This window comes from Belonocnema kinseyi, chromosome 10, assembly GCF_010883055.1.
Source record: "Belonocnema kinseyi isolate 2016_QV_RU_SX_M_011 chromosome 10, B_treatae_v1, whole genome shotgun sequence".
NCBI classification, from domain to species: domain Eukaryota; kingdom Metazoa; phylum Arthropoda; class Insecta; order Hymenoptera; family Cynipidae; genus Belonocnema; species Belonocnema kinseyi.
The window spans coordinates 74,243,489-74,261,512 of NC_046666.1; the positions used below are offsets into that span (position 1 = coordinate 74,243,489).

An 18,024-nucleotide genomic window follows, 5' to 3' on the forward strand; every position below is an offset into this window, starting at 1 on the left:
AATAGTCTTCTGATTCCTACTTTCATTCTAGCCCACAGCAGTCTGGGAGACACGAAACCATGGTCTCCGAGATGCTGCTTTGCTCTCTCATTCAAAATCAGACCTACTCCTTGTTTACCATGTGATTCACAGTCTACTCCTGACCATATTTCAAATCCGCCTTTCAACACGCCGTTTTTTATGTATTTGCTTTCGCATCCCTTTTTCTTTATTTTAGACACACATAAAATGTCTAGTTTCTTCACGTCCATAGTTTCACGCAATTCTTTTACCTTTAGATCATTTACTCCCCTAGCATTCCAAACACCCAGTCTCCATTCGTCGCCTGAAACATGACCTTTAGATTTTCCGTGTTCATGCCTATTGTCATTAAAAGTTCCAGTCCTTTCCGAGGCTATTTTGTAGTTTGTATTATTCATTGTTTAAATTATAAGCCCAACTAACACCTTTATGCAATAAGTTTATTTTCTGAGTCGAAATCATGTCAAAGTTAAGTATCAAATCGTCATATGGTCGAGATTGTAGTTCTAACGTCAGTCCCACCAAAAACTTCAGTTAATAAGGGAGGGTTGGGAGAGGGGGGAGGTAGAACTGGAGCCGAGAGAGTCATCTTGGGTTTGTGTTTTTGTTTTCATGCTGAGAAGATCAAATTTCATTAAATTCGATAACGGAACTTGTGAACAAAGTACTCACCAAAGTTTTTCCTCTGTATCCTCTTGTACATTTCTATACTCGTTTTTCTATGAACCATCCTACGAGTTGCAGCTTCATATTTTTTTCTGAAGCACTTTTCACTACCTGTCGATTCATGAGATCCTCTTCTCTCCCTGGAAAAATATTCTAGAAATTCGTCGTCACCATCTCGGCTGTCTGGTCTTTTCCAAGCATGACTTTCTTCAAGATCTCCGATATAAATCCACTCACCGCTAGTATAGGGTTCGATGTAAGTGCCCTCGTCTTCCCGACCTAAATAGAATAATAATAAAGAAAGTTAAATTAAAAATTTTTAAAATAAAGTCGATATAAATATAAAATTGAAGTAGCCAAAGAAATTGTTGATATTTATTTAAAAAACAGACCTGTTAGAATTTCCAAACTCGCGTCTGTACTTCGAGCTTGGAGTCTTCTTTTCATTCCATCTTCAATAGAACCTCGACTGCTTGGTCTTCCTCCTCTTTCTTCTGATTTTGCCCTGACGTCTGATCTTCCTCCAACGCTTCTATGATGCCTTCTTTCTCCTCGATCTTCTGAGCGATACCTTTTTTCGAATTTTTTATAAAGTCTGGGAGTTGTTTGTTTCGGGGTTGCTCTATGACTTTCGGGTGAATCGGCGAATCTGGCTGGTGGCTGCACGATATCTTCTGCAACCTTTAAAGAGAAAAAGAGAAAAAAATACCAAAATCTAGCGGATTCAGGAAAGTGTATGTTTAAAAAGACAAATAATGGAGAATTAGGGGAATAAATGAAGGAAGTAAAGAGAACATAGAGCAGAGGAGAGTAGACAGATGAAAAAGAATTGAAAATAAGAGTTCGATGAACCTAAAAGAGGAGAAATACAGGAGAAGAAATAATTAGAAGCTAAAAAATATGAACAATGATAAAATATGGACATAGAAATATTAAAACGAAGCTCAGTATTTAGAAGAAAAAAGAGAGAAAAGGAAAATATGTAAGAGAAACGAGAAAAATAAAGAAAATAGACCAAGTTACAATTCTTTACAAAATACTAAAGAAGTAAAGGCAAAAAAGCACTTTAATAAGCCTAGAAAAGTTGCAAGAAAAAAGTTATAGGAGGAAGAAGACAAGAAAGTTAAAAAAAGCGAGAGGAACAGCAAAGAAAGAAAATAAAAAGGATATAAACAAAGAGAAGAACCTAGGCATGAAGAGAGGAATTAAAAATTAAACTACATTATAAAGAAGGGAAGCCGGATGAGCTACTTAGAAACAAAAAGAAATTTTAACTCACTTCTCTACCACAATGATGACAATGAGGGGTGTCCAAAGGTTGATCACCTCCTTCACTATAAAAAACACTGTCGCTTCCTGGGCTAACCGATCTTAAAGATTCAGCTGACAGTGCTTTCAATCTTGCTTCAGGACTCGGAGATTTTACAATCACAGTTGTATGTCCATTATGGCCAGGACTTCGTTGATAACGTCCTCCAGGACTTAACCTACTGGAGCATACATCTTCGACAGCACGAGATCTTCTTCTTGGTAAACTACCAGTTATTGCTGCGTTTTTATCCTTAATAAAATCAGGAGAATGAAATAAAAGGAGAGTAATCAAGATAAAAAGGATTAAAAATGAAGAAAATTGGAAATGTGGAAAATTACAACAAGCGTAAAAAATTTAAAAGAAAAGAGTCAGAAGCCAAAAATCAAAGAGTTTTGAAATATAAGGATGGGCGGGAAATCAAAAAGCAAGAAAGATAATGTGATAAGTGAGAATAAGTAAAATCAGAAGAGGAGAAGGTAGAAGCAGATAAAATATGTATAACTATATTTGGTATATATGAGGAAAGCAAAAATTAGATAAGAATGAATAAAAATAGAAAAAATGATAAAAAAGAAAAGGTTTAAAGAGGAGACAAATTCAACCAAGTTACCTCATTACTTCTTCTTCTCGCAGAAACATAACTCCCAGTTTTCCTTCTTGGACTCTCCCTTGTTCTCCTATGATGTGTCCCATCTCCACTTTCCCTGTGTCGATGATGATGATGATGATGAAGGTGATGATAATGATGACTACAGCTAGAATCATCAGAAGTTGGAACATGACCTCCATCTTCAGTCTGCTCCCTCCATTCCTCCTTCTGAGGACTCCTAATTATTTGCTGCTGAGCTGAATCCCTCCTTTTATTATTTCTATAAGGATTTCTTGTCGACATTGGTTTTCCTCTAGATCTATGACGATGACTAGGAGTAGGACTAACATCCATATTATCTAAAATCAATTCAGTTGTGCGTTCAAGGTCTACTTCACTGGGAAAATCGAGAGTGAAGGTTTTCTTTCTCTTTTTTCGCTCTTCTTCAGTCCACATGTGATGATCTGGTGGAGACTCTGCATATCCTCCAGAAGATGAACGATGACCTTCCTAATTACGATAATAAAGATGTATTAAACTTTTCAATTTAAGCGCTCAACTTCACCTTCTTGTTCTGATTGTATTTACCTCACGATCTAATTCAACTTCAGAAGCATGCCCACTAAGAGAAGCAGTTTGGAAAGGTTCTTGAACAGCTGATGGTATGGCATCTTCTAAATCATAACTGCCGGAGCTGCTGCTAGTAGTTGACCTAGCTGGTGATGGAGGCTGTTCTTTACCAAATAGAGCTGCTGTTTCTTCTTTGATTGGTTGAGGGCTACTAGGTTCTTCGACAACTGCCTACAAGTGCAAAAAAAATTATATGTTATTTCCATTTTCTCTTATCCTAATAAACTAATATCCATCTTCAACTAAGAAAGTAACTATTGAAATCTTCATGCTCAGTCTTATTTCGAAATTATAAATATAGGCTAAGGATGACCAAATGAGAAAAAACTTGAATCTATAACAAAAGTAGACGCTGTGGTGATAAAAACGCCACATAGTAGAATTTTATTATCGTCTTTACTCAGAGGGTGAAGATTACCTCATCTAGATATTGACGATAAAGTCATGGAACTGGAAAATTACTTCTACCGAATAGTTGATGAAATTGATTAGTAGAAGAAAAGCTCACCTCGCTCCTAGCTAAACTATATATAGAGCTGGCACTTTCGAAGGAGCTGCCATCAGCAGCTGTAGCAGTAGTCGAGGCTGCTGAAGGTGCGGCACTAGATGGTAAAAATGGTGGTCTGGACCAAGAACTTGTTGTGGCTGATGTTCCAGTTCCAGTGGTCCCAGTTCCAGTGGATGTGTTGGCAGTGATGTAATCATCAGTGGTGGAGGTCTCCGATATGTCAGTCCGACCTCCCGAATCAGTTCTGGCTAAACTGAGTCCAAATTCGCTCGATGATTGCGAGTGGGGTTGTGAATGAGAAGGGCCTGGACTACGACGGAAAAAGCCACTTCTTGGTCTACCGTTGCTTATTAAAGATGATGGTTCGATGCTGGAAATAGATTCACAAAAACATTAAATATTTTTTTATGAAGTGCTTATTAAATGGCCCTATTCGGTGTACATTTTTCTTTCCCTGTTGGAATCTATAGGTCTATCGTTTCTTATTCCTAGGAATGAGGGATAAAGCTCTATTCTACGTGATTGTATGATATGGAATAAGTTTTATCCTACGCAATCCCAAAAATTCAAGAAAATTATACCTAATTTTATCAATAGTTATTCTTATCTTTTTTCATTGGGCAATGTTAGGGAAAACCTACATACAGTGGATAATACAACCGAAAATTGATAATTATTTATTAAAAATACTAATGTATGTAAAATAAATAGTTTAATTTCATAAATAGTTGTGACACTGCGAGTGTTTCTAAATAAAAATTAATATTACTGATTTAAAATAAATTGTTGATTATAATAAATGACTACCCGCTGTTGAGATATTTACCCTGCTCATGTTTATCCTGTGCATTTGTTCCAGGTTATTTTCTAGAAGTGACAAACCGCCCGAATTCTCTATACCTACTTAATTTTATCCGATTCTGTTATAATCTATTACAAATATATTTCATTATATTCATTTCTATTTTATTTGATTCGATTTTTTTACAGTTAAAAAAATAATTAATTAAAAAATGTAAAAATTATAATCACTATAAAGTAAGGAGTTTGGAAAGCGAAACTTAAGTTGAGTCATTTCAAACAAAATTTTATTATACTACTCACCTTGGCGTTATTAATACGGGGGTGGCAGTCTCGAGTCGAATTCCTGGACTAGAAGGGCACATGTCTAGTTCGTCTTCGACATCAAGAGCTTCAGTGTCCATAGAAGATCGTTGTTGATGTTGAAGAAGCAGAAGATGTCTTCTTCTTGAAGAAGGGGTTAATAGAGCTAAAGAATCAGCTTGCAGTACAGTGGCTTGAGATTCATTCCAAATTCCGTCACTGTGATCTCTCGTGCCATCATTGGCTAAAGAATCACTCGATGCAAATGGAGATGATAATATCCCAATCACGTGACCAGTTTGCAACAAATTTCGATTCGAAGATTCACTTCTACAACTCTGCATGACTCGACTAGGTGCTGAAATTAAGGAATAACAAATGTTTCAACAAATTTGTAATTAATTGATACAATTTGAAATATTTTAAATAAATGAGAAACAAAATGAATACAGTGAGAAAAATGGATTATACTATTCTATAGATATTAAGCCGTAAATTCGACATATTGAGTTTTATGATCCAGGATTTTAAAAATAATATTCAGATTTTAAGGTATTATATATGTAAATATTGCTATCCCAAATTTTAAAATCAAAGATCATAAACGGTATAATCCGTTTTTCTCAGTTTACTTAATTTATTATGGAAAATGATTTTTCCGGTACTTTCCACTTTATATTATAGATTAACGTATATATTTCTATTACGAAACTGTTTTGAAATCGCTTATTATTGATGTATCTATCGCAAAGATAAACACACAATCAGTAGTAAATTAAACCCCTTTGGTTATACCAGTAGAAGTAAAACTGAAATATATTGCCGAATGGGTAATATCCGAGATTGAGTACCACGATTGCCATGCTATGGTTTGAAATTTATCTGTGAGACTTTTGAAGGATAAGACCTATTTGATAGTTATTATGATCAGTCATTGGAGCTATATTAAAAAAATAAATTTTGGTTTTGGTGTTCCCTAGAGTTAAAAAGTCAACAGTTTATTATCGGTTCATCAACGAGGTTCCTTACCTTTTTAATATTTTATATTCGAATCAACTAACATACTTGATCACTTCTTCAAAAATAATTTCAACAAATTATTTTCATTATGGTGAAAATATCATTAATAATTTTTAAATTCAATGAAAATATTTCTCCAAAAATTAAAATTACAAGATCCAAGAGACAAGACCTAAGATTACAAGTATAATTTTGAGTCTGCATTTTATCTCAGTTGAGTAAAGAAGTTTTTTTTATCAATTGGTGATTATTTAAGTTTTCTTTAATCTATACAGATAAATTTTCTTACCTGTAATAGCAGCCGGAGAAGTAGGAGAAGTAGGAAGAGATCTTGGAAATAAAATTTCACTGCTGCAAATAACTTGCACACCATCTTTGAGAGAAACGCTTCTTTTACGATAAAGCCCTCGACGAACAATGTTTTCATGAAATTCCTAAAGCGAGGAATTTATTTCTATATATAAATGTCTATATTGTATATTAGCATAACATTTATACATTATTTTTATTTAAAAGAAAAGAAATTCTAGCGCTTACGAGTTAAATAAAAATTAATATACCTGAAGTCTTTAAATTTGGCTTCTTGACGAGAAAATGAAAGACTTTTTTTAAAATAATAAATTTTTCAACATAGTTCATTTCAAGCTTTAAACACTTAACGCTTTAAAGTTCAGTCTTATAAGGAAAGGAAATTAAAATTTTAGTAAGTGTATAACAAAATTCTACGACATCAATTAAAAAATTGCAAGGCCCACGGTTCGAAAGCAGCATTAAATATACCTTTTGATCGGAATTGTTTATTATTTTTTCAATTCACTTATGATAATTTTAGCTTTATGCAACAAAATAATTTACCTCTTCCATGGGGTCATCTGTCGGAGAGGTCACCTTCATTAAAAAAAGATCATCTGGAGTAGACGAAAACTGGACGGGAGCACGCATATTTCGATTCCAGGGATCATGATGATTTCTTCTACACGTATGAGGGTAACTGGGCTCCCCTGTTTCGCCAATTAATTCTCGCCTTTCCACCCTAATTTCTCCATCAGAAAGCGTTTTTTGAAGTGGTATAAACCTTCTAATTGGTTTAGCTATTTTATTTAACATTGCCCTAGCATCAGGAGAGACAGGAGCTGGTTTAAAATCTATGAGAATTTCTTGATCATCCTAAAAAAAAAGAATCAATAAAGCTTTGATTATTAAATAGATCCTTGTGCTGATGAATTATTTTTTTCGTCTAAGGTAGAATATTAAAACTATTTGAGGTTTTTGGAAAATATTTAAAAGAAAAATGATTTCAAGGTTTAAAAATACTTCTGGAGTAACAGACGAAAGCCGGTTTGAATCTTAGTGATGATTAGCTGCATGAATAATTGATTAAACCATACAGATTTTTTAAATTAATTCTTTTACCTGCAGATTTAATTCTTTAATAAATATTTGTTTTTTTTTCTTTAAGGCTCCTTCAAACTGAAAAGAATCTCTCTAAGCCCCAGTATGTTTGAAATGCGGTAGGATGTCTCTATCTGTTTCCACATACTCTAGCGACTCCAGACTTTGATCTCAACATTTTGCTCGAGGTCGTTTGCTTTATAATCCGTCCGTATATTAAAGAAATATTATTATTATACATATATTTTCATAAGACCAAAAAAGAAAATTAGGATAACTTAGTTTAAATTATCGAGATAATTTGTTTTCATTTTGTTCACATTTTGTAAAAAAAAATGTTGTTCTTTTTTTTGTGAAAGTTATGAATGGTTTTCCTGTAGTTACACTCTCCGAGAACTGGGGCTTCCTAATCGATACAAGAAAAAAAGGTTCTTTTTTCAGGCCAAAAAATGGCACATTCTGTATCCTTAGAGTTTAAAAAATTCTCAATTTTAGTCCTCAACCTTGATTCGAGCAGTTTATAAAAAAGTACTAGAAATGGAATTTTAAATTAAAGAGTTAAAAATGGGAATAATAATAATAATTACATTTTCAAACACAAAATTAAAAAAATAATAAAGTAATTTTTTCGACTAGAGTCGTCGTATTATATGGAGTATAGTTAACAGCACGTTTTCGGTCCGCTTAGGTTCTCTGTAAAAACTTCTAAGCTTTAAGATTAGAAATGTTTTGAAAAAATTATCTTTGAAATTAGGGCTGTGCCGAAGATTATCGAAATTCAGTGAGTGTAGAACAAATTTTTTTAGTGAACTCAGGGAAATTGGAAAAGGCGGCTAGCTTCACAGAAATTAGGAAAGCTTAAACCAAATATTTACTGTGTTCCTAGACACGCCAAATTAAACTTTAAATGTTATTTTCCCCTTTTAATAGTACGAATCACCCAAAATTGTATAAACTGCAAGTTAGTATTAAGTCTAGCAATATTTAGGCCTATGAATATATTTTATGATATAAGGTAAACTTGTGTGCAAGAAATGTCATCAAGACTTGAAATCCTGAACTTTCATCAAGTACCATTAAATTAATTTCATTATTATTCGACATGAAATGCATTAGCATAAATGAATGATATAGGCTCACTTTATCTAGAATTCTGTCGATGTCTCCGTTTTGTAATTCTTCATAGACAGAAGGTGCTCCAGGGGACCGAGGTGGCGTGTCAACCATGAAAGGTGACCTTGGAGGTTCCTCACTCTGTGTCCTTTGCAGAGGTTCATGCTCTACTTCCTCTTTCGTGTGCCCCAATGGCGATCCAAATTGGCCAGCTTCTGAGTAGCTTTTCGTCAATTTTCTTCCATTGCAAATTCCATTCGTTTGTGCACCTTGCGATACCATTTTGACACGATGAATTGTTCTAGGACTCAAAGTCACAGGCAGCACTCGACCCCGTAAACCTGCCGCAACTTCCGTCTGTGTCGCTTGTGTTTTCATAGCGCCGCGTTTTGGCTGTTTTTCTAAATCAAAATGGAAAGTTCAGAAATAAATTTGTAATTTAAATAAAATTTTGGAAATAGAATTTAAGATTTTTTAGAATTTCTTGGTATTTATGTATATCAAAATGAAAAAGTCCAGAAATAAATTTTTAATTCAAATGAAATTTTGAAAATAGAATTTTAGATTTTTTAGAATTTCTTGGTGTTTATGATTGCCTTCAGGACATTTTTATATTTAAGAAAGGTTGTTGAGTAAAAAATGTTGATAATGAAATGAAAATGTTGAAAAGGATAAAAAGGGTAAGAAAATTTCTTGAATAGAGCTCGTAATTCAGCATTATTCACTGAAGTAAAATAAAATCAAAGAACTTTTATAATGAAGGTAACTAGAGCCACCCTCGTTTTGAATATTCAACACGTACTATCTTTCATTAACTTTTATACTTGTGCACATGGAGATTACATGATAATGTAGACTATTATCCCTAATTGTTCCTAGGACAATGTGTAATTTTAATGTTGTCAAATTAGCTTTCTGGAAGAATACGGTTAATGGAAAAATATTAAAAGGGGCTACATTATTATTAGAGGAAATGGAGGATTAATGAAAAGATAAAAAAATCCAACGGCCGTTTTCATATTTCCTTCAAGCTATAAAATAATCTTTTAATATTATTTATTGCCCTTTACAATACCAAATGCATGTTCCTCGAAAATAAAATTAATATGAAATTGGTACCTCAAAGCTAGGTTTTGAAAAGCTCACGCACATTTTTTTACATGCTGATAAAAAATGAAAAGTTAAAGTAGCAGTTATCAAAATATTAATACCCGTTTAATAATAATAATTAATTTCCGTTTACAAAGAGTAAAAGCTGTCTCCGTTTTTTAAAATTTATTTAACCTACCAAGAACAAGAATCCGAGGCTCGGTTGCAGGATAGGGATGTGCTATAGGCAGGGTAGCACACATAGATCCTTGCATGGTCGGTTGCGAATCAATCAGTCGTTCCTGATTGTGGGGTCTCGGAGGACTTCTGTTGCGAGACACGTCGAACGAGGTCAGCGTATGTGACCTTGCAAAGCTAACATGTTTTGTTTTAGGCAAGGAGGAAGTATTCGAAGCTGGAGGAATTGGAGATATGACTGGTCTGGGTCCTTCCAGCTTGGTCGACTCCTCATCTTCGGGCACCCAGTTGTACCTTTATTTAGAAAGTGAAAATCGGGATAATAGCTGTAGTAAGATGCTTCAATCTATTATTATGAATATTATTATTATTATTATCGACACGATTAATATTATTATCATTGCCATCAGTATGATTATATTAGGCACGCTTATGGATGTACATTAGATGGGTGATCGATAAGTATTAATAGTTGCTGGACTAGGTTCAATGTCATACATCTCGGATAAGATAGATGGAAAGGGTGGAAAAAAGGAAATGAATGAGATAAATAGAGTAGTTAGAAGGTGAATCTCAAGGATTTTGATTAAATTTGGCGAATAGAAAATGAAAAGGAATAATTGAAGATATTAAGAAATGGATAGGTTTACATAGTAAGGTAAATAAATCCGATACAAATTAAAGAGCTTGGATCTTAAGTTTCTGAAAATAAGGTAATGATATTTTAAAAATTAAAGGATATAATTGGCTGAATAGATAGACACAACACATTCATTTTGTGAAATTGGACGGAATTGATGTAATATATGGACGGGATAAGCAGTGGGATAGGAATTGTTGAAACTATGGTATGTCTACGTCTGAAAGCAAAGGAAAGAATTGATAGAATTGATAGAGTAGATAGATGCGATGCATCGATTAGTGGCACATAGGGTATGTTTATTATGAAACTTTTAAATGAAATTGATGGAACAGATGGACGGAATAGTTATGTTAGAGGTTATGAATGGATGAATAGTAAGTGTGGAATTGGTAGGAAATATCGTATAAATAATTTTTAAATTAAAGAAAGGAATTCGTGGGGGATAAGTGGGATGGATGGTATGGTAGAAAGTATGCGATGGTTATTTTAGAAATTAAATGATAAAATTGGTGGTATAGTTGGACAGGATGGGTGGATTGGCGGGAAATATAGATGAGTACTTTGAAAATTAAAGAATAGAATTCGTGGAATCAATCGAATGGGTACAAAAAAAACCTGGGGAAATATAAATTATGAAAAGAAAAAAATGAGCATGAGCTCGATATCTTGGAATGAAATAGACCTAAGAATGCTAGTTGATGAATGGATAAAATACAACAGAAATGAATAGACACCGACTGGATAATATAAATGAAAGGAATAGAAAAATTGAACTAGTTAGATAAATAGGATGGTTGAAGTAGCCGAATTAGTTAACCCGAAAAATTAGGTGAAATATTGGATAGGATACACACAAAATGTCCAAGTATCAAATTGAACTAGAAAATCGCATCAAAACGTTGCGAAATGGGCAGATTTTTTATTACACAAAGCGGTTGTCAACTGTTTGCAACATTTTAATACCATGGATTTTTTTGTATAGGTTAGCATAAGATGAGAAGAAATTATTTAATTAATAAAAGTGATAATTTGGATAAAACACAATCTACAGAAGAGAATTCATAGAAACCATTTGAAAGGAAAAATAATTAAATATACGAAACGTATGAATATGAGGAAAGTGTCTATAAATACTTTGTTAAGTAGATGATGCGAATTGAATCAAAAGCCATATATAAGTCCAAATTGGAAGGATTTGTGAGGTTGGAAAGGGAACAACTAGGAGAGGTGGAATAGATCGACTAGAAAACCAGATACAATTGAACATGATGGATAGAATATAAATTATTTTAAGTATGACGTAAATAAAATAATTATATAAGATGAAAGGAAGGGGCAGAGATGAAATTAATTGAACGAGGTAATCGCATATACAAAAGCTTGGTTGACGTAATGATGCATGGGAAAGGAGCCCGACGTGTTATAAAATTATTAAAAGATTTATTGAAAAAATAATTGACTAGAAGGAGAAACTAGATAGATGTGACTGCTGTCTAGAAGCAAGAGATTAAATTCTGTGATTTAAGGAAGTAATATAGCATTAGAAAAAACGCTGTGTGACGAATAAGAAAAGAAGGCTTCTTGGATTCATATGGTAAATCGATGGAGCGGATTCTAGTGAGGTTTTTTTGAAAGGAAATTAGTCATTGAAAGAATGCATAGATGGTCAGAAGAAGATGATCACAAGAAATAATGATAAAGCAATTGATTAGAATTATAATATAGACGAAAGACAAAATTGGGAAATAGGGATGAAATGTATGGAATAAGTAGCAAATGAAACATTGAACACGTTACATACAAATGATAAAATGATATCATTGGATCAAATAGATGGAAAAAGTACTTCCAAGAATGTAATATATCCATCAATGTTGCAAAGAGCCTAAAAACCTTAAATTTACCATCACTTCAAGGACTCGTCCTATTATCATCAATATCACAACTTTTATTATCATCTTCATAATTATTATAAGCTCTGACGTACTTGTTAAGGCAAGCTGCATAGCTAAGCGATCGATGAACATTAATAACTGTTCAACTAGAACTATAACCACACCCAATGTCATGCATCTCTGTTAGTAGTGGTGCTGCAACAATTCTAGCATCCCTTCCTTCGGTTCATTCACTGCACTTTTTATTACGCCGATTCGCGCTATACACCCCCATTATGTCGAGTTTCTATAGTGCACATATGAGTGGCATTATCTCGGGAATTGTGAAAGCCACACGACTATTGCCATACCGCGGTGATCCGCGCATGCTGTATCACAGGAAAAACAACTATATACACCCTCGCTTTTTTCCCACCTTTTCTAATAAGGACTAATCCCTGTCAAATGCAAATTAGTTTTCAGGGTCTCCGGAAGTTGTAAATAGACCATGCGATTGAAAAATATACAGTATGTTTGACTTTAGGTTGAAGGCGCTTTAGTCCATCGACAGAAGGGTCGTAAGAAAGGCGAAGTGACTCTTTTGAAAGTCAAATGAAGTGGTTAAACCCCCGAATAGAGGCAACTTGTTGAGGCTTCTCATTTGTGGAAGGAATAGCTGGAAATCAATGATGAGAAAGTTTTCTAGAATCAACCTTTGCACACCTTCAGTTATTTCTAGTAGATATAATTTGAAGCCTACTTTGATAGAGTACTATCTTCGTTACTGTTATATAACTCCCAGAAGCAGAATTTCAAATAATTATTGAATCTTAATAATCTATTTTTAATATTTTTTTAAAGAAGGGCATATTGTCTGCGGTAATCAGTTGAGTGGAAATTCAATGATCGATGACATAGAAAATTCAAATAGCACTTCTCTCATACAACCTCTACACTCAAGAGTTATTATCCATCTTCATACAATCTCAGGTTTATTTCCTAACACAGATGACTAACAAAGATGAGATAAGAAATATTATTTATGTCAGACTTTTTGTAATTTTACACTTAAAGATAATATAATTGGGATTATGGTTGCGTAAAGAATTATTCCCTTTCGTGAATTGTCTGGTGTTAGACATATAAAGGTCAGAAGCTACACCAAAACCTCAGTGTAATCAGCACTCAGGGGCTAAAAGTTAGGGCTAACCACTACTGCGAGGTAAACCATCAACTAACCACAAACCTGCCACTCTTGTATGTATGAATAATCATACACTCTTGTGGTTTTAATGAAAATAAGATACTAACTATATACCCTGTCAGGACCCGGAAGGTATCCATTAACTGCCAATATATATCCATTCATAATTTCCTATGTTCAGATCTTTACTGTATGTATATCCGATCAACCTTTTTAATCAGATATTCAATCAGAGCTGTTGAATAATTTGTGTGGACAAAATTCAACAGGTAGCTTCATCGATCAAAGAATATTATCATTCTACCTAAAATGAAGCATTACATGTGAAAATTAGATGTGAAAAAATTTTAAAACCGATACTTGACCTACGCTAAATTGAACCGACTTCTTCATGTTACCAACAATACTTTTTATTGTGGATAGGGTTGAGGACGTTATTTTCATTTATCTTGAATTTTTCATATTGAAATTGGCTGAATATATAGATGTTGCACATCCTAAACTCACGAAAAAAATAACAATGATTTTTCGTACCTTCAACTAAACTTAGCGGATCAATATTTGAAATAGTAAAAACTGTGAGTGCCCTAACAGACCGAAAGAACAGAATAGAGTCTCTACGAAGTACCCGTAAAGACCCCATTGGTTCTCCATTCGATACCTTTTTAGAAAAATAAAAAAAAACAGCAAGATCACCTTTGAAACTGTTGAAATTCGGATTTTACGTTAAATTTTCTATTGAAAACTCACGGAATAATTGCAATATTTTTTTTGAAGCTGTAAAAAGTTAAAAAAATATATAAGACGTGTAACGCCCGTTGACTGCTACTTACAGATGATGCGTTTGAAGTGTAGCAGTCAACAGGCGGTACACGTCTTATATTTTTTCAAACTTTTTACCATTGCAAAAAGAACTATTGAGATTATTCCGTGACCTTCTATAGGAAATTTTAACGTAAAATCCGAATTTAAATCATTTAAAAGTTGATTTTTCTGTTTTGTTTTTAAATTTGTTAAAAGGAACGAATGGGGACCCAATGGGGTCTTTACGGGTACTTTATCGAGGCTCCATTCGGTTCCTTCGATCCGCCAGGGTAAATCCTCCCATAAAAAGAGATTGTTTTCTTTTAAATCGCAAACAATTGATGTACATAAAATATTGAGTGCATCAATTGAGTAAATGCATTGGTCTACAAACGGAAGTGGAAAGTCGGATTTGATTTTGAAGAGCATGAATGGAAATTTTGTTCGTTTTGTTTTTGAATTCTTAATTCCTCTTCCGCATTTTTATTATTTTTTGAACAGATAATTGGAGTAAGAGTGCATATAATGTATCCATCTCTAAACACAAAAGAACAATTTATGTGTGAGTATGCATTCTTTAGGCAAATTAAACTTATTACCTAAATAACTGTAATGGCAATTTGATTAAAAATCTAGGATATTTATTTAAGCAAACGCTACCACTAATATAATTTTTCAACTTTTCTAGAAAAATCATTAATCTATGGGAAAAACCCTCATAAATCTCTGATACCTAAATTTCGTATTAAATCTAAAAAATCTTTAAACCACTTATCGTCTCCAGATGAAAGCACACATTAAAAAAATATTAACAAAATAAAATAATTATGATTCTATAAATGATTCATAAAAAGTCGTTTCTAAGACGCGGACTCTTTTGTTTTTTTATGACCAGAGAAAACTTTTCTTACTTCCTAGTACTTAAAGCTTCTGTTTACCTTTTAGGATCAGAAACAATGCAGAAGGATTTTGGTCTACGACGAAAGTAGGAAGTCTCGACCCAATTTTCTTCATCAGCTTTGTAGCGAGTCAGACCCCTGGGATAGGTCGAGTAAGGCTGCTGGTGCATGATCTGCAAAGGTTTTCGGGGATAAGGTGCAGCATCATAGAGGTTCTCATCACTGGGTGCACTTCGAACACATGCTGAGAGAATGGACGCTTTTGTTGAACTACAAGGTGATGGTCCTCTATTGGTAAGGCACCCAAAAATCCCGCCTCCGGATCTTTCGACAGCATCTAGTTGTCTGCTCGTGATGCAGTATTGTTCTTTGATGTCCTCCCTTGAATAAAGTGGTGTTGCACGTCGATCCCAATCCATGTGGACGGGTCCACCATGGAGGTCGACCTGCGTCGACACATCCACCTTCAAGGAAAAAACCCGTGAAATTTGGAAAAACCTCCCGTGGGGTTAGATGATGTACAATTGTCGAAGTTGCCCAGAACGTTAGGGACATACTGTGTTCCTGCTCGTGTTCCATTTTAGAGCAGAGAGACAAGAGATTAAATAATGATAAGTTAGTAATGATTAAAGGCCGAATTCACAAACGTAGGTTAGCGAGTTAAAAGATCCTGCACTCGTGGTGCACGTGATTTAACGGAGAATCGACCCTAAGTCAGTCACGCTGAATTTAGTCAAGGTCTAGTCACGGTTAATTTAAGCAAGCTCAAGTAAGTCACGATTGAAGTCAGTTACGATTAAGTTAGGCAAGGTTAAGAAGTTAGTTATGATTAAGTAAGTCATGGTAATAAGTTCTTTAACTTCGAAAAGTATTTAAAGACATTTTTAATTAAAATGTGTAAAAAATGCAGACCAATAAGTCCAAATATTTAATGGGGGTTCCGGATTACATGAATATTGAAAATTATCTTCAAAACTATCTCATCATCAGAAATAACAACTACTTGAAGGTATTTTAAAATAAAATCAGTTTAAAAGAAGGTCAGCTTTGTCTCGATGTAAGAAAAATTGATAAAAAAAATAGCAGACCTAATTATCTGAAGTTTAGAACTGAGTTTACAATTAAGAAAATTTTCACTTCAAATCAGATATATATTTTTCTTCAATCCAGAAAAGTTTTATTACATTTGATATCAACAACTTCGTGGAACAACAACTTTAGGAAATCTCTTTTACAGTTTTTATGATAGACGAAGTAAATGAAAACTTTCAAATTTCAATAGTTTTATTGGAAAAAAATTAAAATCGATTTCAATTTCATTTATCAAAATCGGCTTTAGCAAAAAAGGACTAAATGAGTTGCATGTCTGACGGTTTATGTTTCACATCCCTTCACACCATTTTCACTTTTTCGTCACGAAACCACTTTTCAAAATAATTTTTATGGTCGCATTATAAAAATGGTTATTTTTTCCTGAATTGTGTAAAGTTCCACTTTATTGACTGATTTTTCTATTCTTATAATTATCCTGAGACGTATTTGTAAAAAAAAATTCAAGTGGTTCACGCTTATATAATTATTTACAAACTCCTAAGTGTCACTTTGTGAATATTATTTATATTTAACTTTCCAAATAGTTCCTAATTCATGTCAGTTTGTTAATTTGTTTGAATTTTCATAACTTAAATAGATGAGGATATATTTTTTTAAACAAACACAATAGGTTTTATAATATTTTAACTAGGGAAACTGAAGATAAGGATACAGGAAATTATTTCCCAGGAGAAAAATGTATACATGTATATATATATATATATATATATATATATATATATATACCCGGGAAGAAATTGCCTCTTTATGCCTAAACTAAATATTGGCTCTCACGAGACCGCAGCCAGATTTCCTAGCTGGAGGAATCTAGGCTTTTCCTCTACTGGCCCTCGACAGGTTATTGTCGTATACTAATTGTCTTACATTACTTATATACTCACTTTTTAACACTATATTTTTTAATTTAACTAGATAAAAAGCTTTGTTCATAAAGATATATTTAACAAATAATTTCAATCAATTAATTATTTTCTTGAGGGGATCTTGTAAAGCCCTCGACAGGTAAAACGGGTAATACAGAGGAGAGTACAAAAAAGTACATTAATGTTATTATGCTTAATTATAGTTCAATTTAAAAAGATAAAATTAAAAAAATTACCGAAATGCAAACTTTGAAAAATTTCATTTTTTTCTGAAAAAATTAAAAACATTTGATGTCTTAAAAATTTGAAAAGAGTTTTTCTTACAGATCGATTTAATTTGAAATCAAGTAAGTATGTTTAAAAATCATATATAACAAATCGAGCTTCAAAAAAATTTTTTCCTTATTTGTAAAATATCGGATGAATGCGGTCAAGCATTTCTGATACCGCACTCAGCGTGGCATCGTAGCTTTGGGGATTAAGCGCTCGACTTGTAAACCTGCGGTGCGTCCGTTCGATTCTTGGTGCTTGCGGATATTTTTAACAAACTGCGTTTGTCTTTAATTATTAGTAATAATGTTAGTTAATAATCGAATGTCAATAAAAATACGAGAAAACAGAGAGGAGTGTTCTTTGTCAGAGGCTACAAAAAGGTGTAAAATCCTTTAGATTGAACTTTTGCAAAGAAAATGTATTTTACAATTGGATTAATATTTTTCTTCTTTGAATCAAAAATTTCTGGTAATAGATTATGGCAATGTGCTGGTTAAACTTTAATACTACTGCAACCATAGCATCACACTTCAGAATTTAAAGCATGATCAATTTTTTAATATTTTAATAATATTTTATTTGAATCAACAAAATAAAAAGCAATGGAATATGCTTTTGAATAATAGTGTGTGAGGGACTATCTAGATTCTATAAAGACCCTATTAATAGGCCCTCATTGGGTTGCCTACTGATGACCTCGCTAGCTGAG

General features: G+C 33.3%; 1 protein-coding gene across 1 annotated transcript in view; it reads right to left on the bottom strand.

The window, feature by feature from the left end:
• LOC117181994 overlaps positions 1-18,024 on the bottom strand; it is a 51,565-nt gene that overhangs the window by 27,779 nt on the left and 5,762 nt on the right. Inside the window, exons 2-13 of the mRNA XM_033375012.1 lie at positions 15,106-15,530; positions 9,644-9,936; positions 8,383-8,756; positions 6,706-7,017; positions 6,140-6,284; positions 4,831-5,188; positions 3,727-4,096; positions 3,177-3,389; positions 2,610-3,098; positions 1,967-2,248; positions 1,080-1,368; positions 690-966 (exon numbers count right to left, since the gene is read on the bottom strand). Of these exons, the coding sequence (XP_033230903.1) occupies positions 690-966; positions 1,080-1,368; positions 1,967-2,248; positions 2,610-3,098; positions 3,177-3,389; positions 3,727-4,096; positions 4,831-5,188; positions 6,140-6,284; positions 6,706-7,017; positions 8,383-8,756; positions 9,644-9,936; positions 15,106-15,530 (3,827 nt within the window). The remainder of the gene's footprint in view (positions 1-689; positions 967-1,079; positions 1,369-1,966; positions 2,249-2,609; positions 3,099-3,176; positions 3,390-3,726; positions 4,097-4,830; positions 5,189-6,139; positions 6,285-6,705; positions 7,018-8,382; positions 8,757-9,643; positions 9,937-15,105; positions 15,531-18,024) is intronic.